The sequence below is a fragment of the Nerophis ophidion genome, linkage group LG07 (genome assembly GCF_033978795.1).
Source record: "Nerophis ophidion isolate RoL-2023_Sa linkage group LG07, RoL_Noph_v1.0, whole genome shotgun sequence".
Classification (NCBI taxonomy): domain Eukaryota; kingdom Metazoa; phylum Chordata; class Actinopteri; order Syngnathiformes; family Syngnathidae; genus Nerophis; species Nerophis ophidion.
In genome coordinates, this window is record NC_084617.1 from 3801679 (window position 1) to 3827109 (window position 25431).

Genomic DNA, 25431 nt, shown 5'->3' on the forward strand with positions numbered 1-25431 from the left:
GACCAAATACTTATTTTCCACCATAATTTATAAATAAATTCTTTAAAATTCCTGGATTTTTTTCCCACATTCTGTCTCTCACAGTTGAAGTGTACCTATGATGAAAATTACAGACCTCTGTCATCATTTGAAGTGGGAGAACTTGCACAATCGCTGGCTGACTAAATACTTTTTTGCCCCACTGTATTGACACACTAAACACTCTAATCACATTTCAACCGACTAAATTACAGCCATAAGGATATATTTAATAACAGCACACTTCCAATTGATTATTTTTACATCTCTGAGACGTAATTAAAGGTTTGGAAATATTGACATGTGGAATAAAAGAAACACACACAGTCATCTGCATTTTATTCATTTTTATCTCTCTCCTTCAATTTATGTTGTTGAAATAATTAAAAGGTAAACGAATGAAGGTTGGTCCAACTCAGAACTGCTGTGTTAAAAATGATGTAAAGAGATGCATGGCTGTACACACACGTTTAGTTGGAAGTAAAGAGTGCCACACCTCCAAGGGTTCACTTCTTGACAATCTGGATGACGTCCTCGTGCTCCATGATGTGCGTCAGGCCCACCCTCTGAGGACTGTACTTGGTGCTGGTGCCCTACCATCACAAGGCAGACAGACTATCACTACATTCGTCAACACCAACTCCAAACAAACAATGATGCACACCACCTCCCACTTTTGTAACTGTGGAGTGGTGCATGATGGGATGAGATTATTACCTAAAGTGGCCGGACTAAGATTTACTTTTGATGGACATTGTCATAGACATACTGACTTGAAGACCTACAGTTCTTGCCGATTGTATTGTACCATATGTCCCGGCAAGAAATCTGCGTTCAAAAGACTCCGGCTTATTAGTGATTCCTAGAGCCCAAAAAAAAGTCTGCGGGCTATAGAGCGTTTTCCGTTCGGGCTCCAGTACTCTGGAATGCCCTCCCGGTAACAGTTCGAGATGCTACCTCAGTAGAAGCATTTAAGTCTCACCTTAAAACTCATCTGTATACTCTAGCCTTTAAATAGACCTCCTTTTTAGACCAGTTGATCTGCCGCTTCTTTTCTTTCTCCTATGTCCCCCCCTCCCTTGTGGAGGGGGTCCGGTCCGATGACCATAGTTGAAGTACTGGCTGTCCAGAGTCGAGACCCAGGATGGACCGCTCGTCGGGACCCAGGATGGACCGCTCGCCTGTATCGGTTGGGGACATCTCTACGCTGCTGATCCGCTTGAGATGGTTTCCTGTGGACGGGACTCTCGCTGCTGTGTTGGAGCCACTATGGATTGAACTTTCACAGTATCATGTTAGACCCGCTCGACATCCATTGCTTTCGGTCCCCTAGAGGGGGGGGGGGGGGGGTTGCCCACATCTGAGGTCCTCTCCAAGGTTTCTCATAGTCAGCATTGTCACTGGCGTCCCACTGGATGTGAATTCTCCCTGCCCACTGGGTGTGAGTTTTCCTTGCCCTTTTGTGGGTTCTTCCGAGGATGTTGTAGTCGTAATGATTTGTGCAGTCCTTTGAGACATTTGTGATTTGGGGCTATATAAATAAACATTGGTTGATTGATTGATTGAGTTGTGGTCAAAAGTTGACATACACTTGTGAAGGACATCAGGTCATGGATGTCTTGAGTTTCCAATCATTTCTATTTTTTTGTGATGAAGTGATTGGTCACAAAAAACATTCATGAAGTTTGCTTCTTTTATGAATTTATTATGGCTCTACTGCAGGGGTCAGGAACCTTTTTGGCTGAGAGAGCCACAAAAGCCAAATATTTTTAAAATGTATTTCCGTGAGAGCCGTATCATATTTTTTTAACACTGAATACAACTAAATGCGTGCATTTTTTTAAGTAAGACCAACATTTTTAGAGTGTATAAAGTCCTTAATTCTTTATATGTTGGGGGACATCTCTACGCTGCTGATCCGCCTCCGCTTGGGATGGTTTCCCGTGGACGGGACTCTCGCTGCTGTCTTGGATCCGCTTTGAACTGAACTCTCGCGGCTGTGTTGGAGCCACTATGGATTGAACTTTCACAGTATCATGTTAGACCCGCTCGACATCCATTGCTTTCGGTCCCCTAGAGGGGGGGGGTTGCCCACATCTGAGGTCCTCTCCAAGGTTTCTCATAGTCAGCATTGTCACTGGCGTCCCACTGGATGTGAATTCTCCCTGCCCACTGGGTGTGAGTTTTCCTTGCCCTTTTGTGGGTTCTTCCGAGGATTTCGTAGTCGTAATGATTTGTGCAGTCCTTTGAGACATTTGTGATTTGGGGCTATATAAATAAACATTGATTGATTGATAATAACATTATTATTTCTTGAACAGGTGCGGTGGAAAAAAGATGGATGGATTAAAATGCGCCCTGCGATAAGGTGGCGACTTGTCCAGGGTGTACCCCGGCTTCCGCCCGATTGTAGCTGAGATAGGCGCCAGCACCCCCCGCGACCCCAAAAGGGAATAAGCGGTGGTAAATGGATGGATGGATGGATTAAAATGCATGAAAATGGTTTATATTTTGAACGTTATTTTTAACATCGTGATTACCAGCGGAATTATTAATTACTTATCGTGTTAAGCAATGTCAGCTCAGATTTATCTGAGAGCCAGATGCAGTCATCAAAAGAGCCACATCTGGCTCTAGAGCCACAGGTTCCCTACCCCTGCTCTACTGGGTCAAAAGTATACATACAGCAATGTTAATATTTGCTTACATGTCCCTTGGCAAGTTTCACTGCAATAAGGCACTTTTGGTAGCCATCCACAAGCTTCTGCTTACATTTTTGACCACTCCTCTTGACAAAATTGGTGCAGTTCAGCTCAATTTGTTGGTTTTCTGACATGGACTTGTTTCTTCAGCATTGTCCACACATTTAAGTCGGGACTTTGAGAAGGCCATTCTAAAACCTTCATTCTAGCCTGATTTAGCCATTGCTTTACCACTTTTGATGTGTGTTTGGGGTCATTGTCCTGTTGGAACACCCAACTGCGCCCAAGACCCAACCTCTGGGCTGATAATTCTAGCTTGTCCTGAAGAATTTGGAGGTAATCCTCCTTTTTCATTGTCCTATTTACTCTCTGTAAAGCACCAGTTCCATTGGCAGCAAAAGAGACCCAGGGCATAATACTACCACCACCATGCTTGACGGTAGGTTTGGTGTTCCTGGGATTAAAGGCCTCACCTTTTTTACTCAAAACATATTGCTGGGTATTGTGGCCAAACAGCTCCATTTTTGTTTCATCTGACCACGGAAGTTTCCACCAGAAGGTCTTATCTTTGTCCATGTGATGTCAGATGAAACACAAATTGAGTTATTAACACATTATTATTATGCCTAATTTTGTTGTGATGCCCGGCTGGATGCATTAAATAATATAACAAGGTTTTCCAAAATAAATCAAATTAACTTATGGAAAAAAATGCCAACATGGCACTGCCATATTTATTATTGAAGTCACAAAGTGCATTATTTTTGTTAACATGCCTCAAAACAGCAGCTTGGAATTTGGGACATGCTCTCCCTGATATAGCATGAGGAGGTTAAATAAATAAAATAAAATAAATGGGTTGTACTTGTATAGTGTTTTTCTACCTTCAAGGTACTCAAAGCGCTTTGACACTACTTCCACATTCACCCATTCACACACTGATGGAGGGAGCTGCCATGTAAGGCGCTAACCAGCACCCATCAGGAGCAACGGTGAAGTGTCTTGCTCAGGACACAACGGACGTGACGAGGTTGGTACTCGGTGGGAATTGAACCAGGGACCCTCGGGTTGCACACGGCCACTCTCCCACTGCGCCACGCCGTCCCTGTTGAGGTTGAGGTGGGCTGGGTTTGGGGGGAGGGGGGGGTTATCAGTAGCGGGGAGTGTATTTTGTAGCATCTCGGAAGAGTTAGTGCTGCAAGGGTTTATGTTGTGTTACAGTGTGTATGTTCTCCCGAAAAGTGTTTGTCGTTCTTGTTGGGTGTGGGTTCACAGTCTGGCGTATATTTGTAACAGTGTTAAAGTTGTTTATACGGCCACCTTCAGTGTGACCTGTATGGCTGTTGACCATGTATGCCTTGCATTCACTTGTGTGTGTGAAACGCCATAGATATGTGACTGTGCCGTCACTTTAAAGTTTATTGCTGCTCTGTACTTCTCCCTACATCCGTGTATCACAACGTACAGCAGCGTTTTAAAAAGTCATACATTTTACTTTGTGGAACCGATACCGATAATTTCCGATATTACATTTTATAAGCATTTATCGGCCGATTATATGGGCAGTCCGATGTTATCGGACTTATCTACTTAATATAGTTAAATTAGGGATCCAACATCTTGGACAAACCAGTCAATGGCCTTATTTCATATGTTAGCTAGTGCCTTAGCACAAATACTCAAAGACAAATTCCTTGCATGTCTAACTGGACTTGGCAATAAAAACTAATCTGATTATGAATACTTCTACGGTGGTGTCAATCAAATTTGAGCATTCTGTCGGAAGTAAAGCCATGAGGACATTTAAGAGGACTTTCTTCATTGTGTCGTCTTTGACAAAACAAATACCGTATTTCCTTGAATTGCCGCCGGGACGCTAATTAATTTAAAACCTTACTCCGGCGCTTACCAAAGGCATGCGGTAAATTTAGGCCTGCGCTTATAAATTTGAGTGTGATGTAAGGATACCATCATGGAAAGCACATTTGATAAAAAAAAACCTTATTAAGGTCTTACCTTTACTTATAAATGAAGTCCATGCCAGCTCCTTCTGATCAAAAGCATCGATTACTTGTTTATAGAAGTCTTCCTTATCTTTCTTCAGTTTTAAAAGTCTCTCTGTCTCGATGGAGATCTTCCTTTATTACCTCCTGCTTCGATTGAAAGTCCAGTTTAGAAAACTGTTTTATTTTAGATATGTAATCCTCCTTTTTAAAAGTGCAAGCCAGAGGAAAAAATGAACTATCACTGCTCGGGGCGGCATAGCTCGGTTGGTAGAGTGGCCGTGCCAGCAACTCGAGGGTTGCAGGTTTGATTCCCGCTTCCGCCATCCTAGTTACTGCCATTGTGTCTTTGGGCAAGACACTTTACCCACCTGCTCCCAGTGCCACCCACACTGGTTTAAATGTAACTTAGGTATTGGGTTTCACTATGTAAAACGCTTTGAGTCACTAGAGAAAAGCGCTATATAAATATAATTCACTTCACTTCACTTGCTCTTGCTGCTTATTGTCACTTCTTCTGCAGCCGAAGGATCACTAGCGCCCTCTACCACCAGGAGGCGGGAGTCATTTAATGACTCATATTTGACACACGCAGCTACGGTATATTAATAAAACGTAGCTGCTTACTGTTCTTTTTAGCATATTCAAAAGCTTGGACCCTAAATCCTACTGAATAGCTCTTAATCTTCTTCCCTTTATGCGATTTCAAATGATTGAAATCAGCCTCCTCCATTTTGAAAATGATGACAGGTGAAGTGTCACTCGTGACGTGACGAGTTTGACCCGGTGGAAATTCTAGGCATATGCTTATTATTTTGCGAAATGAGTTTGACCCGGCGGAAATTCTAGGCAGGCGCATACTATATACCCGGCGGCAATTCAAGGAAATACGGTACTTATATCTGAGAATAACCTCTTAATAAAAATAGCTAACAAGTAAAACATACAATATTGTCGGTCTTTCATGATGTCCAAAACTAAACCAAAGTCTGTATTGTTTATGAAAATACATGATGACGAGCCTGTATATTAATATCTAGTTAACTGTTATATCGAGTACTTGCTTTCAAGAAAAATCATTGACGTATTCTGAGATTTAAACACACTGTGAGTGTTGGATCAAGACTTACCCAAACCAGAGCATACTTGAAATGGCTTGCTAAGGTTCTGTGGATCCGGTGACACTGTGGACAGACCAACAAAAACAAATCAGCAGGACCCTAAAATGATGCATCTGCTGGCCAGATTTACATGACAGTTCATTGTATTAGATTGGCAGATTTCAGTTAGAAATGATACAAGTGATAAAAGACTCAGAAGGTGTGTAAAGAGAGCGTATTCGACATTTTGACAAAGTTCCTGAGTCTAAAATCATACTCATCAGAATAATAGTATCTAAGTTATCACAAAACTTTGTGTTGTCATGAGTTCCCGGCGAGAGGACAAAAGCTGTCTTTGATCTTACCAAGCGAAAGGCTTGTAAAACTCCACTGTGTAGGATGGGGAACGACAAGAAGGTGTCGGTTTCTTTGATCTATTGTAATCCAAAGGAAGATTTTGTCTTGACCCGAGATCTACAAAGCGACGAGGAAGCATGACCTGACTCCCTTCAGATCTAACATAATAGTGAGAGTCCAGTCCATAGTGGATCTAACATAATAGCGTGAGAGTCCAGTCCATAGTGGATCTAACATAATAGTGTGAGTCCAGTCCATAGTGGATCTAACATAATAGTGTGAGAGTCCAGTCCATAGTGGATCTAACATAATAGTGAGAGTCCAGTCCATAGTGGATCTAACATAATATTGTGAGAGTCCAGTCCATAGTGGACCTAATATAATAGTGTGAGAGTCCAGTCCATAATGGATCTAACATAATAGTGAGAGTCCAGTCCATAGTGGATCTAACATAATAGTGTGAGAGTCCAGTCTATAGTGGACCTAATATAATAGTGTGAGAGTCCAGTCCATAGTGGATCTAACATAATAGTGAGAGTCCAGTCCATAGTGGATCTAACATAATAGTGAGAGTCCAGTCCATAGTGGATCTAACATAATAGTGAGAGTCCAGTCCATAGTGGATCTAACATAATAGTGAGAGTCCAGTCCGTAGTGGATCTAACATAATAGTGTGAGAGTCCAGTCCATAGTGGACCTAATATAATAGTGTGAGAGTCCAGTCCATAGTGGATCTAACATAATAGTGAGAGTCCAGTCCATAGTGGATCCAACATAATAGTGAGAGTCCAGTCCATAGTGGATTTAACATAATAGTGAGAGTCCAGTCCATAGTGGATCTAACATAATAGTGAGAGTCCAGTCCATAGTGGATCTAACATAATAGTGAGAGTCCAGTCCATAGTGGATCTAACATAATAGTGAGAGTCCAGTCCGTAGTGGATCTAACATAATAGTGTGAGAGTCCAGTCCATAGTGGATCTAACATAATAGTGAGAGTCCAGTCCATAGTGGATCTAATATAATAGTGTGAGAGTCCAGTCCATAGTGGATCTAACATAATAGTGAGAGTCCAGTCCATAGTGGATCTAACATAATAGTGAGAGTCCAGTCCATAGTGGAGCTAACATAATAGTGAGAGTCCAGTCCATAGTGGATCTAACATAATAGTGTGAGAGTCCAGTCCATAGTGGATCTAACATAATAGTGAGAGTCCAGTCCATAGTGGATCTAACATAATAGTGAGAGTCCAGTCCATAGTGGATCTAACATAATAGTGTGAGAGTCCAGTCCATAGTGGATCTAACATAATAGTGAGAGAGTCCAGTCCATAGTGGATCTAACATAATAGTGTGAGAGTCTAGTCCATACTGGATCTAACATAATAGTGTGAGAGTCCAGTCCATAGTGGATTTAACATAATAGTGAGAGTCCAATCCAACACTCTCGTGCCGTACTTGCTGTCAAAACCCTAAAGACAGACTGCACAGTTGCTGTCTTCACAATAAAAGCCCTGCTTCATCGTGCCTGCGCTAACAAAATAAGAGTCTCAGAAAGCTAGCGTGCACAAGTTAGCAAGCTACGGAGTTGGCCGTCAATGTATTTCTTGCAAAATGTATAAAAATGGAGTATGGAAGCAGGACAAATAAAACTCAAAAACTAACCACTTTCATGTGGAGGACTTTTTTCTACTCCATTCGAAAATGTGGACGTTATCAGCACTACTGTCTGATTCCAATTAATGCAAGTCATCAGAATCAGGTAATACACCAACTTATATTCTTGTTTTCATGGAAAAAAAAAAATCTATATGTGTTAAACATGCTTGTGTTATCATTAAACACCTTTAACGTGTTAACAAAAACGTCTCTTTCATAAATAATTAAATATAAATTAAGGTAGATTCCTTCGACTCGGTCAATTGAAAAGTAGCTCGCCTGCAGAAAAAGTGTGGGCACGCCTGCTCTAGACAGCACCGACACTCAACAACAACACATCAAAGCATTTAAGTCTCACCTTAAAACTCATTTGTATACTCTAGCTCAGGGGCGCTCACACTTTTTCTGCAGGCGAGCTACTTTTCAATTGACCAACTCGAGGGGATCTACCTCATTTATATATATCATTTATATTTATTTATTTATGAAAGAGACATTTTTGTAAACAAGTTAAATGTGTTTAATGATAATACAAGCATGTGTAACACATATAGATGTCTTTCTTTCACAAAGACAAGAATATAAGTTGGTGTATTACCTGATTCTGATGACTTGCATTGATTGGAATCAGACAGTAATGATGATAACGCCCACATTTTCAAATGGAGGAAAAAAAAAGTCCTCCTTTCTGTCCAATACCACATTAAAGTGGTTGGATTTGGCATCTCATTTGTCCAACTTGCATACTCCTTTTTAAACACTTTGTTATGAGAGTAGCATATGTGTGTGGCCCTTTAATGTCTGGCAGCAGGTGAGTGACGTCAGTGAGTGTGCGGGTGGGCAAGCAAGTGAGAAAGCGGTCGCTGAGGGCGGGGGAGAAATACATTGGCATCAAACTCTGTAGCTTGCTACCTTTCTGAGACTCTTATTTTGTTAGCACAGGCAGGATGAAACAGGTCTTTTATGGTGAAGACAGGAACTGTGCAGTCGGTCTTTAGAGTTTTGACAGTAGGTACAGAGTCTCTAGAAATAAAATGTGTTTCTCTGCGTCCGCCCTGTTCGTGATTTTTTTCTTAAATATGAGCTCGCAGCAGCCAGCGTCATCTCACAAGATCCTCGGGTGCCGAGAATGTCAAACATCTGACGAAAGTGAAGTCTTGGTATGATTGATGATTGCTCATTTTTATGTCTATTTTTTAATGCCTGGCTTGATATCGACTGACACACCCTCCGAGATCGACCAGTCGATCGCAATCGACGTAATGGGCACCCCTGCTCTAGCCTTTAAATAGACTCCCTTTTTAGACCAGTTGATCTGCCGCTTCTTTTCTTTTTCTCCTATGTCCCACTCTCCCTTGTGGAGGGGGTCCGGTCCGATCCGGTGGCCATGTACTGCTCGCCTGTGTATCGGCTGGGGACATCTCTGCGCTGCTGATCCGCCTCCGCTTGGGATGGTTTCCTGCTGGCTCCGCTGTGAGCGGGACTCTCGCGGCTGTGTTGGATCCGCTTTGGACTGGACTCTCGCGACTGTGTTGGATCCATTGTGGATTGAACTTTCGCAGTATCATGTTAGACCCGCTCGACATCCATTGCTTTCCTCCTCTCCAAGGTTCTCATAGTCATTATTGTCACCGATGTCCCACTGGGTGTGAGTTTTCCTTGCCCTTATGTGGGCCTACTGAGGATGTCGTAGTGGTTTGTGCAGCCCTTTGAGACACTAGTGATTTAGGGCTATATAAGTAAACATTGATTGATTGATTGATTGATTGATTTGCAGACTATAATTACTGCATTGCAAAAAATTATTTTAACCCAAATTGGTGAAATTAGAAAATCTCCCACAGCACACCAGACTGTGCCGCGGCGCAGTGGTTGAAAAACACTGCTCTAAGTTCCATTTAGACCAGTGTAAAAATGTTACTGTGAGGAAGTTGCAAACAGCACCTTTAACTTGACACGATAATACCGAGCATAGGTTGTGTGAGCATTTACTGACCACATGTTCCACGCTGGCGCCTCTCCTCATTATGATGGCGTCGTTGAAATCTGGACGCTCTGATGGCGAACAAAAACACCGATTATTTCAAATAAATGAAGAGAGCATTTGAAAGCCATTTCTGACATGCACGCAAACCTCCTCTTTTCTTGGTAAAGATGCAAATCAAAGCCAGGTATTCCCAAAGCGTCTCAAGAAGATAATCCAAGTTGAGCTTCATCCCACAACTGGTACAAGAAACAGAGCAGTTAAGTCACTTTTAGTGCATGAAAAACAACAAGTTATTAATATTGCTGACCTGATGACAACACTGTGAGGTCTGCGAGCCAGGCGGTCCACCTCCTCGATGGAGATTTGATCCACCTTATTGTACACCTGAGTGACACACAGCCATGAATGCTCACACATGGAGAACACTAGGAGCTTCTAAAAGACACGTACGTATAGACAAGGCATGTAAACTCGGTTGCCGACGAGGACGTCGATGAACTCGTCTGGCGTGCTGTCCTCCCTGAAGAGGACTTCCGCATTAAAGATTTCTGAGGTGGCGAGTCAAAGGCGTCACAGAACTGGTAAATTTGGTTTCCGTGTTGTGTTCCTCGGTTGTGAAGGATACTGTATTCATGAAGGATGAGCTGAACCAGCTTCTCAGAGCAGTGTGTGAGAGGAACTGTGGAGTTATAGGAGAGGCCGCCGCCTTTCTTTTGCTGCAGAGAGACATGGGAGACAAATATAAATAAAAATCGTTTCGCTATTGATGTTGCACAACACTCAACATGGGGTGTTAAAGTGATGTGAAAGCCACTCAGTACGATCAATAAACATTTGATATTCAAAACACAGCATACTTGCCAACCTTGAGACCTCCGATTTTGGGAAGTGGGGGGTGGGGAGGCGTGGTCAGGGGTGTGGTTAAAGGGGAACATGATCACCAGACCTATGTAAGACCTTGATGTTGCAGATCAAAGACCATTAATTTTTTTAACCGATAGGTTGATTGGCAACACTAAATTGGCCCTAGTGTGTGAATGTTGTCTGTCTATCTGTGCTGGCCCTGCGATGAGGTGGCGACTTGTCCAGGGTGTACCCCGCCTTCCGCCCGATTGTAGCTGAAATAGGCGCCAGCACCCCCCGCGACCCCAAAAGGGAATAAGCAGTAGAAAATGGATGGATGGATGGATTTCCGAACTTTAAATGGGTGTATTTTGGCAAATCAAACGCCTTTCTATTATTTGCTCTCGGAGCGATGACGTCACGCCATTTTCTCAAACACATTATGAACATCGAGTCAAATCAGCTCTGTTATTTTTCCGTTTTTTCGACTGTTTTCTGTAACTTGGAGACATCATGCCTCGTGATCAGGGACGGATTCGAGTTGATTTACGTAGAATGTGCATCGATTAGCACGGCATGCTAACCGATGCTAACATGCTATTTAGGCTAGCTGTATGTACATTTGTAGCTATATTTGCATCCAGCCTTTCCCTCCACCCACATTTAATGTCAAACAAACACTTACCAATCAACGGATTTAAGTTGCTCAAGATGCGAAAGTCCTGATCGTTTGGTCGGCACATTTTACCGGCGATGCTAAGGCAGACATGGCACAGAGATGTATGGATAACCTGCAGATGCATTTCCAACGATAAAGTCAACGAAATCAGTAAGGTGAGTTTTGTTGACGTTATTGACTTATGTGCTAATCAGACATATTTGGTCACGGCATGACTGCCAGCTAATCGATGCTAACATGCTATTTAGGCTAGCTGTATGTACATTTGTAGCTATATTTGCATCGAGCCTTTCCCTCCACCCACATTTAATGCCAAACAAACACCAATCGACGGATTTAAGTTGCTCCAGTGTCACAAGATGCGAAAGTTCCGATCGTTTGGTCGGAACATTTTACCGGCGATGCAAAGGCAGACATGGCACAGAGATGTATGGATAACCTGCAGATGCATTTGCAACTATATTACGTTTCCTTCCACTCACATTTAATGCGAAACAAACACTTACCAATCGACGGATTTAAGTTGCTCCAGTGTCACAAGATGCGAAAGTCCCGATCGTTTGGTCTGCACGTTTTACCGGCGATGCTAAGGCAGACATGGCCGAATAGCGTCAATAGCTATTCGGTCAATAGCTTCAGTTTCGTCTTCAATTTCGTTTTCGCTATCTGCCTCCATTCTCAGACCATCCGTTTCAATACAGTCGTAATCTGTTGAATCGCTTAAGCCGCTGAAATCCGAGTCTGAATCCGAGCTAATGTCGCTATAGCTTGCTCTGCTATCCGCCTGGATAGCATGTATATCACTATGTGACGTCACAGGAAAATGGACGGTGGCTTCACAGATAGCGAAAATGAGGCACTTTAAAGCCTTTTTTCAGGATATTTCACGATGGGTAAAATTTTGAAAAAAATTCGAAAAATAAAATAAGCCACTGGGAACTGATTTTTATTGGTTTTAAACCTTCTGAAATTGTGATAATGTTCCCCTTTAAGAGGGGCGGAGTATATTTACAGCTACAATTCACCAAGTATTTAATATATATATATATATATATATATATATATATATATATATATATATATATATATGTGTGTGTGTGTGTATATATATATATATATATATATATATATATATATGTATATATATTGAAGAAATACTTGACTTTCAGTGAATTCCAGCTATATATATATATATATATATATATATACATATACATATATATATATACATATATACATACATATATATACATATATATATACATATATATACATATACATATATACATATACATATATATACATATTTATATAATATATATATATATATAGAAATCAAATAAGTCAAATAAATACTTGAATTTCAGTGTTCATTTATTTACACATATACACACACATAACACTCATCTACTCATTGTTGAGTTAAGGGTTGAATTGTCCATCCTTGTTCTATTCTCAGTCACTATTTTTCTAACCATATGCATGCACAGTAGATGGCAGTATTGTCCTGTTTAAGAGTGTCACAACATTGCTGTTTACGGCAGACAAACTGCTTTACGGTGGACAAAAACGTGACTGCTGTTGTTGTGTGTTGTTACCGTGCTGGGAGGACGTTAATGAAACCAAGAACTCGCCCTCGATCATTCTACAGTGATAAAGTCATTGTTTAGACACGCTGTTTATACTGTGGGAAAGCGAACGTGAAAACAGGCTGTCCTCACTCAGGTCCGCATGGAGCTGAAGGGGGCGTGGCCTCCAGCTCCGCCTGAATTTCAGGAGAAAATTTGTCCCGGGAGGTTTTAGGGAGAGGTTCTGAATTTCAGGAGTCTCACGGAAAATCCGGGAGGGTTGGCAAGTATGAGGCACAGTGTTTTCTTATTCTACAAAAAATGCTATTTTTTAATCTTTTTAAAAGGACCTACCTTAAAATATATATTGGGTTTAAGCCTGTTCAACCTGATGCCCACCGACTCCAACTCTTTTTCTAAAAGTTCCCTGCAGAGACAAAAAGCCAATAAACGTAATGATTGACACATGACACCCACCAACAAGTGTGGATCACCCACCTTTGCACGTCACCTTTGGTGGCGTCCAACATCATGATGACAACATCTGCTGTCCGGGCAACAGCAATGACTTGGCGACCCCGACCCTTACCTGTACGGATGTCAAAGGTCAGCATATGACAAATGCATCGAAGTGAAAACAGGAAGTTTTCGGGGCTGTTAATCTAATTTGGAAATGAGCATATCCTGGCTGAACTGCTGTTATCAGTTATAGAGGTATTGGAAAAGAACATGATTTATTAATGTCTTTTGACGGATGACTTGACATGCAATTCTTACGTATGGCATCTTTAAGTGAATGGCCGCATAAAAAGACTGGATTTGACCAAAACAATCTGAATTGCCCATCCAACCATGAACGAGGGCTGGGCGATATGGTCTTTTATTATTATTAGGGATGCACCGATTAATCGGTAACCGAATATATTCGGCTGAATACGGCAAAAAAAGCCACATTCGGCCTTCGGTGGAATGAGTTAAAAACAAGGCCGAATAGTGGCGTGTGACGCAATTTTTTGACGCGGTGACGCAATCAACCAACGTGCAGTGACGTTGGGATATGTTGTGTACCTGTATAAGTGTATGAGGTTACAATGTTGTGTACCTGTATAAGTGTATGAGGTTACAATGTTGTGTACCTGTATAAGTGTATGAGGTTACAATGTTGTGTACCTGTATAAGTGTATGAGGTTACAATGTTGTGTACCTGTATAAGTGTATGAGGTTACAATGTTGTGTACCTGTATAAGTGTATGAGGTTACAATGTTGTGTACCTGTATAAGTGTATGAGGTTACAATGTTGTGTACCTGTATAAGTGTATGAGGTTACAATGTTGTGTACCTGTATAAGTGTATGAGGTTACAATGTTGTGTACCTGTATAAGTGTATGAGGTTACAATGTTGTGTACCTGTATAAGTGTATGAGGTTACAATGTTGTGTACCTGTATAAGTGTATGAGGTTACAAGCACACACTTAATTGAGATTTACTTAAGCCTTCTATTTACATTATTAGCATATCTACTGTGGCTAAGCAGACTTTTGCCAAAAGGACAATAATTCATTTGTTGTGGGTTTATCCACCTTAATGCACTTTATTTTTTTTTGGAATGCATGTTTTGTTTGAAGGCCTAATATAAATGAAAAACTGTGCTTTTTTTGAAAAGCAAAGACTACTGGAATATTAAAAAAATGTCAATATTCAATAAAAAAGTACTTTATTTGAAAAACATGTCTAAATATTTATTCTAGGCTATTTATGCAATATAAAAAAAATTTGTGAAAAACTGCATTCATTATTCGGCCAAGCGTTTAAATTTTATTCGGCTTCAGCCAAAAATGTTTATTTCGGTGCATCCCTAACAATATTTTTAAGCCATGTCACGATGCACCATATATATCTGGATATTTTTGCCTTAGCCTTGAATGAACACTTGATGCATATAATCCCAGCAGTATGATGATTCTATGTGTCTACATTCAAACATTCTTCTTCATACTGCATTCATATATGCTACGGTTGAATGAGAGTTCCCGCTAGAATCCTCAAAGTGCTTTTGTTGACCAGAGAGGAGATTCTGTCGAGGAATCTCGTTCTTTGGTTGACCTTTTTGATCACCTCGGTTGCCATTTTACCACAGGAAAGATTAGCCTCTAGAATGGAACCTAGGTAGGTGATCTCATCCTTCCTGGTGATAACAACGTCACCCACTTTTATTAAGCTTAAGTTTGATATGGGACCCAAATAGGATGCATTCCGTTTTACCTAAGTGTATGGTAACAAATGAAGGAAGAATTAACGCCCGAGAAAAACAGCAGGGGGTTCGGCTTCAAGCGGGAAGATGCCGAACAGACAACTTTAATTTGTCAAGTGTGGGACACAAGCGTTGCTAGCAAAAGTAGCATTGCTGCTAATATGTAGCATCATTTGAAAAGTCACCTGCTAAGAATGTTTTGTTTTTTTTCCCTTGGCCTCAGTCTGCACCCCCACTCCAGGGCCTAGGCTAAGACCGATTTTTTAATTTTATTTGAATCTTCTATTTTTTTTCTCTCCCCCCCTTGTTTACCTGTATGTCATCTTTTTTGTAAGGGGCGCTGGAAGCCGGCAGACCCGTCAGCGATCCTGTTCTGTCTCCCTGTAATGTTTGTCTGATCTTGAATGGGATTGTGCTGAAAATTGTAATTTTCCTGAAGGAACTCTCCTGACGGAATAAATAAAGTACTATCTATCTATCTATCTATCTAAAAACTGTTTTTAAATACAGTTTTGGTAAATTGACTTAGTTGTGATTTCCTTCAGTGCATGAAAGTTTAAAAGTATCATATATTAATGCAGTATGAAGAAGAATGTTTGAATGTAGACACATAGAATCATCATACTGCTGTGATTATATGCATCACGTGTTCATTCAAGGCTGAGGCAAAACACCGAGATATGTATCGTATAACGCGATATGACCTAAAAATATCGCGATATTAAAAAAAGGCCATATCGCCCAGCCCTATTACGTATATATGTTATACTTGATATTGCTTCCAGTCTATTATATACCTGCATTGTCCCTTCCATCCATCCATCCATTTTCTACCGCTTATTCCCTTTTGGGGTTGCGGGGGGCGCTGGCGCCTATCTCAGCTACAATCGGGCGGAAGGCGGGGTACACCCTGGACAAGTCGCCAACTCATCGCAGGGCCAACACAGATAGACAGACAACATTCACACTCACATTCACACACTAGGGCCCATTTAGTGTTGCCAATCAACCTATCCCCAGGTGCATGTCTTTGGAAGTGGGAGGAAGCCGGAGTACCCGGAGGGAACCCACGCATTCACGGGGAGAACATGCAAACTCCACACAGGAAGATCCCGAGCCCGAGCCTGGATTTGAACCCAGGACTGCAGGAACTTCGTATTGTGAGGCAGACGCACTAACCCCTCTGCCACCGTGAAGCCCATCTTTTGTAATTGAGCTACTGTGTGGAACAACTTCGCTTGTGGATCATTTACGTTTGTCTAAGTCTACGTCTAAAAGCTCTTAGCACCTGTGTGCAGTCGTAGTGGTTTGTGTTGTGGTTTGTGCAGCCCTTTGAGACACTAGTGATTTAGGGCTATATAAGTAAACATTGATTGATTGATTGATTGATTTAACAGTAGAATTAACTGAATGCAGTGAGCCCTCTTTTCAGTCATCCACAAACCAGGTTTTACTCTAAACAAAAATGAAGGGGAAAGAATATGATTACAAGTATCACGGTTCTATACTTACACCGGTGTACCTTACAACCCTACCTACTACACTACAGTATTTCAATGTTGGTCATAATGGCAATAATCGGAAAGCCAAGTGCTATCTGAGGTGGTGCTTGGTTAAAAAATAACAACAGGACCGAGGTAACAACAGGCTTATTATTCCAGTGTCACTGGCAACTTTGTAAAAGGCAAACTTTCCCATACAACTTGTGCTTTGGGTCTTACAAGAGGGTGCAGGTGTCGCTTACGTTTTGGTAGATGAAGTGAAGTACAGAAGACTAACCTTGGGCGGCACCCTCAATGATCCCTGGCAAATCCAGCAACTGGATGTTGGCCCCTTTGTACTAGGAGTAGAAAAAGGTGAGCGTTAGCAGAAAGAAGATAGTAAGAGGAAAGTCATGTGTACCTCAATGACCCCTGGTATGCAGGTGAGGGTGGTGAACTCATAGGAGGCTGCTTCACTGGCCGTTGCTGTCATCAAGCTGAGGAAGGTGGACTGCAGGGGACAAATATATGATACTTTACCATAGGGCTGGGCGATATATCGAATATACTCCATATATCGCGGGTTTGTGTCTGTGCGATATAGAAAACGACTATATGGTGATATTGAAGTACACGTTCTCACGCAGTTGCTTTACAAGCTCTTCTCACTCTTTCTTGTCTCTCCTTCTCACAGAAACATAAAACAAGCGCACCTTCTTACATACGTCATACGCTCGCAAGGAGCAGACGAGTAGGTGACGTGGTAACGTTAGCTGTGATGCTAGCGGAGCGGTGCGAGTGGTAATACGAGAGAAAGAAGGTGCGAATCTGGTAACCGATGAAGGAAGAAGAATTAATTCCCAAGAAAAACAGCAGGGGGTCCATCGTCTGGCGGTGGTTTGACTTCAAGCGGGAAGATGTTGAACAGACAACAGTAATATGTCAAGTATGCAGCAAAAGCGTTAGGAAAAGTAGCCGCACTACTAATTTGTAGCATGACTTGAAAAGTCACTCGCTAGAGAATAAGGAGTGCTTGAAACTCTGCATGTCTCTTTTTATACACATACAACCAGTCCACAAAAGGCAGTCAATGATGGAAATTATATTTTCAAATTAGTTTCCTTTCCTCACTTGTCTGTTTTAAAAAACATTTGTATTTATTTAATATTTGTATATGTAAATATTGAATGTATGCCACATTGTGGGACTTTTAATTTTCTTTCCTCTATCTACTTTAAGTTTACACCAGAGTCTACCCGAACCTACTTATCCATGCGTACTTCATATCAGGACCACATGATTAGCATAGGGGCCTAATTATTGATGTTATGATTGCAATTACTATTTTAGTAGAATAATGAATGACAGGTTATCACTACAATTAAGTAATATGGTTTTAATATTACTATAAAAAGTATTTATGTTTCTGCAAACAACTCAAACTATGGAAAAGTAGACATCAGCCCAGATCAGTATAGATGGCAGAGTTAAAAATATGTATTTAAAAAAAAAAGAAAAAAAGCTAGCTCCATACATTAGGCAAATTAAATCTGAGAGATAATTGTATTAAAGACTTACTTGTTCAGCCCTATAAATGTGATTTAATTTCTTTTTAATCCCAGGGAACTGCCATAGACCTTTCATCATAGATATGAATAAACACTCCATGTTTCTCCATCTTACCTCAGACAGCTGGTTCCAATCATTTTATTGATGTCAATGGTACATGTACTATTTAAATATACACATACATACAATACTCTGACATTTATAACAAATCGAAAGGAGGAAAGAAAATGAATAATCCCACTTTGTGGCATACATTCAATATTTACATATACAAATATTAAATAAATAAAAATATTTTTTTAAAACAGACAAGTGAGGAAAGAAAACATATTTGAAAGTATAATTTCCATCATTGACTGACATGTGTGGACTGGTTGTATGTGTCTGAAAAGAGATTAATCTTAAAACTTCATTCTCTCAACATTACCTTCTTCAAAGACTTTTAGATAAAATTCAATTGGCATTTTCCACAACTCCACAAAATTTGGACTTTTTAGAATTAGTCTGTCGACAGGAGCTGTATTATCGTGATACATATTGACCATGACCCGCCCTGCTATACTTCTGATTGGCCCTGAGCTATTTTCGCCTGACCAATCAGAAAGGAGGGGCCGTCTAAGAATAACCGCCCACAAAGTGCCAAAACGAACACGGCGTGCGCGCACATAGGCACCGCAATCACGCAGAAAGGCGCCGCGCGCGCGCACAAAGTAGAGAATCAGCGCGCGATAACAGTTTTTATGCGCTTGGATTTTTGGCACTAATGTGACGCCATAATCAACACCGTATGAAAAAACTAGTCTACAATAGAAGGAGATAACGCCCACCGGAACCTACCACATAGCGAAGGACATACACTATTTGATTTCCTATTATGAAGCTCATTTTTAGTTGACACTTATTGAAATAGCCTCCATATTTTTTCAAAGCAAAAAATGTGGGTTGGCTCAAAAAAGGTTGAAAAACACTGGTCTAGACAACACAGACACTCTAGAACTCACATACAGTATGTGGTCCCCTCCAAGGTTCTCATAGTCATCATTGTCACCGACGTCCCACTGGGTGTGAGTTTTCCTTGCCCTCATGTGGGCCTACCGAGGATGTCGTAGTGGTTTGTGCAGCCCTTTGAGACACTAGTGATTTAGGGCTATATAAATGAACATTGATTGATAGAACGGCGATTATAATTATTGGTTTTGTTGCAAAAAATTTTTGGGGACCAACTAGGTGAAATCGCATAATTTCCCATGACACACCAAACAATATCTCTCAGTACACTAGTGTGCCGCGGCACAGTGGTTGAAAAACACTGATATAACATAATATTCAAGTTAAAATGGAGCATTGTTGGCACTTTGAGTTTTTTTTTTTATTGGGTTTATATGGATCAGCCCCGTTGTTGAAATACTCCAAAAAAAATACATCCGTCTTCATGTCTTTTATAATGATTGTGAACAATAGGCGAAATTCCCCCCCAAAAAGTGCAGTTTCCTTTGAGGAAAAAGTAAAAGCCTCTTTAGTTGGGAGCACAACTTGGCCTTGACATACCTTACCCACAGAGGGGAAACCAATAAGAGCAACACGAGCATCTCCAGATTTCATGACATCGAAGCCTTCTCCTTTGGCCCCCGCTGACTTGGAGGGTTCCAGCAGCTGAGCTCGGTACTTGGCTAACTTGGCCTTCAGCAAACCCAGGTGGTACTCGGTGGCTGCGGGAGGGAAGGAAGCACAGTCAGCTCTCATCCTCAAGCATTCTCATTACATCACCCATCATGACCTCCACGTCAAACAAGGAGGACACGACAACACTAAGTATTTTACAAGTGACATGATGCCCTTTTGGTGGGCCTCTGCTGGGGGCCTTTTGGACTTGCCGGGGGCCCCAGGACGCGCACGTCACGCGGCGGGACTTGAAGGACTCCATACTGTCTGTGATTTTCCACATTTTTTGGGACTTTTTTTGGACTCCAACCTACTCATTGGCGTAGTGGTTAGAGTGTCCGCCCTGAGATCGGTAAGTTGGGAGTTCAAACCAATACCAAAGACTATAAAACACTGGGAGCCATTACCTGCCTGCTTGGCACTCAGCATCAAGGGTTGGAATTGGGGGTTAAATCACCATAAATGTTTCCCGGGCGCGGCACCGCTGCTGCCCACTGCTCCCCTCACTTCCCAGGGGGTGATCAAGGGGATGGGTCAAATGCAGAGGACAAATTTCACCACACCTAGTGTGTGTGTGACAATCATTGCTACTTTAACTTTTTCCAACTTTTCCCTAATTTCTCTCCACTTTTCGGTGGGCCTCTGCTGGGGGCCTTTTGGACATGCCGGGGGCCCCAGGACACGCAAGTCACGCGGCGGGACTTGTGGGACTCCATCCCGGCTGTGATTTTCCACCTTTTTTGGACTTTTTCCGACTTGTCCTAAATTTCTTCACCCCTTTTGGTGGGCCTCTGCTGGGTGCATTTTGGACATGCAAGGATAGAATAGAATAGAATTTATAGTCATTATATCTGCATATAACAAGATTAAAGACTCCAACTTAAGGTGCGGTAGTGGGAACAAATATGGGGTAAAATAAATAACACAAGAGGTAATAAAAGAAAAACTAACTATTGAAAAAAACAGACTACTATCCAATAAAAATAACAAGCAATCCTGTACAATATACAAATATACATAATACAATATAGGGGGGAATTATTATTATTATTATTATTATAAGTTAGAGTTCAACATGGTGACAGCTCAGCCTGTTTGGAGCCCCGGGACACGCGCGGCACGACTTGTGGGACTCCATCCCGTCTGTGATTTTCCACCTTTTTTGGCCTTTTTTGGACTCCAACCTACTCAGTGGCCTAGTGGTTAGTGTCCGCCCTGAGATGGGTAAGTTGGGAGTTCAAACCAATACCAAAGACTATAAAAATGGGAGCCATTACCTCCCTGCTTGGTACTCAGCATCAAGGGTTGGAATTGGGGGTTAAATCACCATAAATGATTCCCAGGCGTGGCCACCGCTGCTGCCCACTGCTCCCCTCACTTCCCAGGGGGTGATCAAGGGGATGGGGGTCAAATGCAGAGGACAAATTTCCCCACACCTAGTACTTTAACTTCTTCCGACTTTTCCTAAATTTCTATCCCCCTTTCGGTGTGCCTCTGCTGGGTGTCTTTTGGACACGCCGGGGGCCCCAGGACACGCACGTTACACGGCACGACTTGTGGGACTCCATCCAGGCTGTGATTTTGCACCTTTTTTTAGACTTTTTCCGACTCCTCCTAAATTTCTCTCCCCCTTTCGGTGGGTCTCTGCTGGGGGACTTTTGGACATGCCGGGGGCCCCAGGACGCGCACGTCACGTGGCGGGACTTGTGGAACTCCATCCCGTCTGTGATTTTCCACCTTTTTTGGGACTTTTTTTGGACTCCAACCTACTCAGTGGCCTAGTGGTTAGAGTGTCCACCCTGAGATGGGTAAGTTGGGAGTTCAAACCAATATCAAAGACTATAAAAAAAATGGAAGCCATTACCTCCCTGCTTGGCACTCAGCATCAAGGCTTGGAATTGGGGGTTAAATCACCAAAAATGATTCCCAGGCACGGCACCGCTGCTGCTCACTGCTCCCCTCACTTCCCAGGGGGTGATGAAGGGGATGGGGGTCAAATGCAGAGGACAGATTTCACCACACCTAGAACTTTAACTTTTTCCGACTTTTCCTTAATTTTTCTCCCCCTTTCGGTGGGCTTCTGCTGGGGGACTTTTGGACATGCCGGGGGCCCCAGGACACGCACGTTACACGGCGGGACTTGTGGGACTCCATCCAGGCTGTGATTTTCCACCTTTTTTGGACTTTTTCCGACTCTTCCTAAATTTCTCTCCCCCTTTAGGTGTGCCTCTGCTGGGGGACTTTTGGACACGTCGGGGGCCCCAGGAAGCGCACGTCACGCGGCGGGACTTGTGGGACTCCATCCTGGCTGTGATTTTCCACCTTTTTTGGACTTTTTCAAAATGTCTCTCCCCTTTTTGGTGGGTCTCTGCTGGGTTTCCTCCGCCGGGTGGCGTGGCTCTCCCTTAGAGATAGGGTGAGAAGCTCTGACATCCGGGAGGCGCTCACAGCAGGGGGTCCATCGTCTGGCGGTGGTTTGGCTGCAAGCGGGAAGATGTTGAACAGACAACCGTAATATCTCAAGTATGTTTGGACGTTTTCTAAATTTCTCCCCCCTTTTTGGTGGGTCTCTGCTGGGTTTCCTCCACCGGGTGGCGGGGCTCTCCCTTAGAAATAGGGTGAGAAGCTCTGCCATCCGGGAGGAGCTCAAAGTAAAGCCAGATGAGGTGGTTCGCGCATCTGGTCAGGATGCCACCCGAACGCCTCCCTAGGGAGGTGTTTAGGGCACGTCCAACCGGTAGGAAGCCACGGGGAAGACCCAGGACACCTTGGGAAGACTATGTCTCCCGGCTGGCCTGGGAACGCCTCGGGATCCCCCAGGAAGAGCTAGACGAAGTGGCTGGGGAGAGGGAAGTCTAGGCTTCCCTGCTTAGGCTGCTGCCCCCGCAACCCGACCTCGGATAAGCGGAAGAAGATGGAATTAATTAATTGGGTTTTACTACTTACGTATAAAATACTACACGGTCTAGCTCCATCCTATCTTGCCGATTGTATTGTACCATATGTCCCGGCAAGAAATCTGCCTTCAAAAGACTCCGGCTTATTAGTGATTCACAGAGCCCAAAAAAAGTCTGCGGGCTATAGAGCGTTTTCCGTTCGGGCTCCAGTACTCTGGAATGCCCTCCCGGTAACAGTTCGAGATGCTACCTCAGTAGAAGCATTTAAGTCTCACCTTAAAACTCATTTGTATACGCTAGCCTTTAAATAGACCCACTTTTAAAACTTACAGTTCCTTTATATTGTCATTCAAATTTGAACTTTACAGTACAAATAAGAACGAAATTTTATTGCATTAGCTCTTGGTAGTGAAGTGAATTTGAAGTGAATTATATTTATATAGCGCTTTTTCTCTAGTGACTCAAAGCGCATTACATAGTGAAACCCAATATCTAAGTTACATTTAAAGCAGTGTGGGTGGCACTGGGAGCAGGTGGGTAAAGTGTCTTGCCCAAGGACACAACGGCAGTGACTAGGATGGCGGAAGCGGGAAACAAACCTGCAACCCTCAAGTTGCTGGCACGGCCACTCTACCAACCGAGCTATGCCGCCCAGTGCAGGATAAAAAAATAAAAGCAATAAGGTGCAGATATAAATAAATAGATTACTGTACAGATAAATACATTGCACTTTTTCACATGCGTCCATGTTTATGGATGTATGTTATATTGTCTTTTTTATTCCAGCCAGTTCATCCATTTTGGGGGGAGTTGAGGGGATAATTTAATTATGATGCGTTCAAGAGTCTTACGGCCTGAGGGAAAAAGCTGTTACAGAACCTGGAGGTTCTGCTACGGAGGCTACGGAGTCCAGCAGTGAAAACAGTCCTTGGTGGGGGGTGGGAGGATTCTTTGCAGATTTTCTGAGCTCTGGTCAGGCAGCGGCTTTTTGCGATCTCCTGGATAGGAGGAAGAGGAGTCCTGATAATCGACCAGTTGATCTGCCGTTTCTTTTCTTTTTCTCCTATGTCCCCGCCTCCCTTGTGGAGGGGGTCCGGTCCAGTGGCCGCGGATGAAGTACCGGGGGCGGCATAGCTCGGTTGGTAGAGTGGCCGTGCCAGCAACTTGAGGGTTGCAGGTTCGATTCCCGCTTGTGCCATCCTAGTCCCTGCCGTTGTGTCCTTGGGCAAGACACTTTACCCACCTGCTCCCAGTGCCACCCACACTGGTTTAAATGTAACTTAGATATTGGGTTTCACTATGTAAAGCGCTTTGAGTCACTTGAGAAAAGTGCTATATAAATATAATTCACTTCACTACTGGCTGTCCAGAGTCGGGACCCAGGATGGACCGCTCGCCTGTGTATCGGCTGGGGATATCTCTGCGCTGCTGATCCGCCTCCGCTTGGGATGGTTTCCTGCTGGTTCCGCGATGGATGGGACTCGCGCTACTATATTGGCTCTACTATGGACTGGACTCTCACGGTTATGTTGGATCCACTATGGACTGGACTCTCACGGTTATGTTAGATCCACTATGGACTGGACTCTCACGGTTATGTTAGATCCACTATGGACTGGACTCTCACGGTTATGTTAGATCCACTATGGATTGGACTCTCACGGTTATGTTAGATCCACTATGGACTGGACTCTCACGGTTAAGTTAGATCCACTATGGACTGGACTCTCACGGTTATGTTGGATCCGCTATGGACTGGACTCTCACGGTTAAGTTAGATCCACTATGGACTGGACTCTCATGGTTATGTTGGATCCACTATGATTTGGACTTTCACGGCATCATGTTAGACTCGCTCGACATCCATTGCTTTCGGTTCCCTAGGAGGGAGGTGGGGTTGCCCACATTAGCGGTCCTCTCCAAGGTTTCTCATAGTCATCATAGTCACTGTCACTGACGTCCCACTGGGGTGAGTTTTTCCTTGCCCTTATGTTGGCTCTACTGAGGATGTCGTTGTGGTTTGTGCAGCCCTTTGAGACACTAGTGATTTAGGGCTATATAAATAAACATTGATTGATAATATTTGTTTACTTACTATGGTATATTAATAATTTCTTTGGCAATGGGATACAATTGCTGTGGTATGAAGAGGATTAGGATTAAACACATTTCCGGACGTGCTGTAAAGAAACAACATGAAACATGTGATGCGTGACATTGAAACCGAAACTCAAAAGGGACAAGCGGTAGGAAATGGATGGACGAACTGGACGGAAAAGTTGTTACATTAGCGCTACCTTACCTTTGTTTTTCTGCGTCCGGGAAATTTCTCTCTCGACTTCTGCAATTTTCTCCAGAATGCCCATGATGAAGTTTGTGTGCGAGGACGACAACTAACGTGTCACTTTTAGACTTTTAGCCGCTTAGCTAAACCGCAACACAGAAGACAAGCGAGTGGATTGGAACAACTGGCCGGGGATTAAAAGACGCTTCATTAAACTGAGGACCAGCATTCAGAGGGCGCGGCGTAGGCAGCTTAAAATGCAGAAAGTGTCAGACATTAAGACTTAAATGTGTGATCTTCTCCTGTTCGACATGCTTCTTCTCAGCACTGCGGGCACCTCTTCTTCTCCCCGCCGTGTGTTGAACTGACG

General features: G+C 42.8%; 1 protein-coding gene across 1 annotated transcript; it reads right to left on the reverse strand.

The window, feature by feature from the left end:
* Window positions 1-340: 340 nt before the first annotated feature.
* On the reverse strand, window positions 341-25431 carry drg2 (developmentally regulated GTP binding protein 2). Its single transcript, XM_061905205.1, has 13 exons — window positions 25080-25431; window positions 19767-19927; window positions 17071-17160; window positions 16948-17008; window positions 13414-13504; window positions 13270-13342; window positions 10451-10541; window positions 10276-10373; window positions 10133-10209; window positions 9973-10061; window positions 9835-9893; window positions 5854-5907; window positions 341-611 (listed from the first exon to the last, which is right to left on the reverse strand). The coding sequence occupies exons 1-13, from the start codon at window positions 25141-25143 to the stop codon at window positions 525-527; spliced, it is 1095 nt and encodes a 364-aa protein (XP_061761189.1). The 5' UTR covers window positions 25144-25431; the 3' UTR covers window positions 341-524.

What these genes read in the sequence shown, in the direction of transcription:
- drg2 (XM_061905205.1), bottom strand. Translation starts at nt 25,143, where the DNA reads ATGGGCATTCTGGAGAAAATTGCAGAAGTCGAGAGAGAAATTTCCCGG. An exon ending in GCATACCAGGGGTCATTGAG is followed by an intron (nt 17,009 to 17,070) that starts GTACACATGACT and finishes TTCTACTCCTAG; the next exon opens with TACAAAGGGGCCAACATCCA. An exon ending in GCGCCAGCGTGGAACATGTG is followed by an intron (nt 5,908 to 9,834) that starts GTCAGTAAATGC and finishes GTCTGTCCACAG; the next exon opens with TGTCACCGGATCCACAGAAC.